Source organism: Rhincodon typus, chromosome 18, assembly GCF_021869965.1.
Source record: "Rhincodon typus isolate 14 chromosome 18, sRhiTyp1.1, whole genome shotgun sequence".
Taxonomy (NCBI): Eukaryota; Metazoa; Chordata; class Chondrichthyes; order Orectolobiformes; family Rhincodontidae; genus Rhincodon; species Rhincodon typus.
In genome coordinates, this window is record NC_063349.1 from 15,637,303 (window position 1) to 15,637,958 (window position 656).

The window sequence follows — 656 nt, forward strand, 5'->3', positions numbered from 1 at the left end:
GGGGGGGTGGAGGTTGCTGCTGTTAGCTTGTAGCTGTGTCTCTGCAGCTTGTTCAATGCGGCTCAGGGTTAGTGCAGGATTCAGCTGCTGGTACCCCATACCCCCAACCTCCCCGGGGTTTGCAGGAACCGGAGCGGGCTGTGGGTGGTGGTGTTGGTAGAGGGCTCCTACCGGATTTGGGGTAGGTGACGATCCAGATGTCGCTCTCCCTGACCGGGAAGTTGGCGATCTCCTCCATCTTCCCCCTGCAGAAGGGAGGCAGCCGCACTCCATTGTACTCGAAGTATTTGCTGTCGAACTCTCCCGGGGTACCGGGGGTTTCTGCCTCACTCTCTGCCATCCTCCCGGGGGCGGCGGGGGCACAGCCTCAGCACACAGCCCGCTCTCCTTTTGCTCCTGTTCCGCTGCTAACAGCCCGGACTCCGCAGCGGCTCCAGCCTCCTCCCCGGCAGCTTTAAAGGCGCAGACACCAGCTCCCAGTCCGCCGACAATAAAACCACTCACTAATCTTTCCGTTCAAATCACGAACTCCTCCTTGAAAAGGTGCCAGGGAGATCGTGACTCCTTTGAAATATTCGTCCAAGACAAAGCAAAAACTGAACTTAAAATGCACCAACCAACCCCACTGCACCGGCCTTTCTGCATCCCGTGTGGAT

The 656-nt window shown here is 58.2% G+C and overlaps 1 protein-coding gene across 2 annotated transcripts in view; it reads right to left on the reverse strand.

The window, feature by feature from the left end:
• sult4a1 (sulfotransferase family 4A, member 1) overlaps nt 1–413 on the reverse strand; it is a 48,661-nt gene extending 48,248 nt beyond the window's left edge. For both annotated transcript variants that reach the window (XM_020511653.2, XM_048608078.1), the window contains exon 1: nt 172–413. In XM_020511653.2, coding sequence (XP_020367242.1) covers nt 172–340 — 169 coding nt within the window. In that variant the 5' untranslated portion in view covers nt 341–413. The remainder of the gene's footprint in view (nt 1–171) is intronic.
• Nucleotides 414–656: the final 243 nt, after the last annotated feature.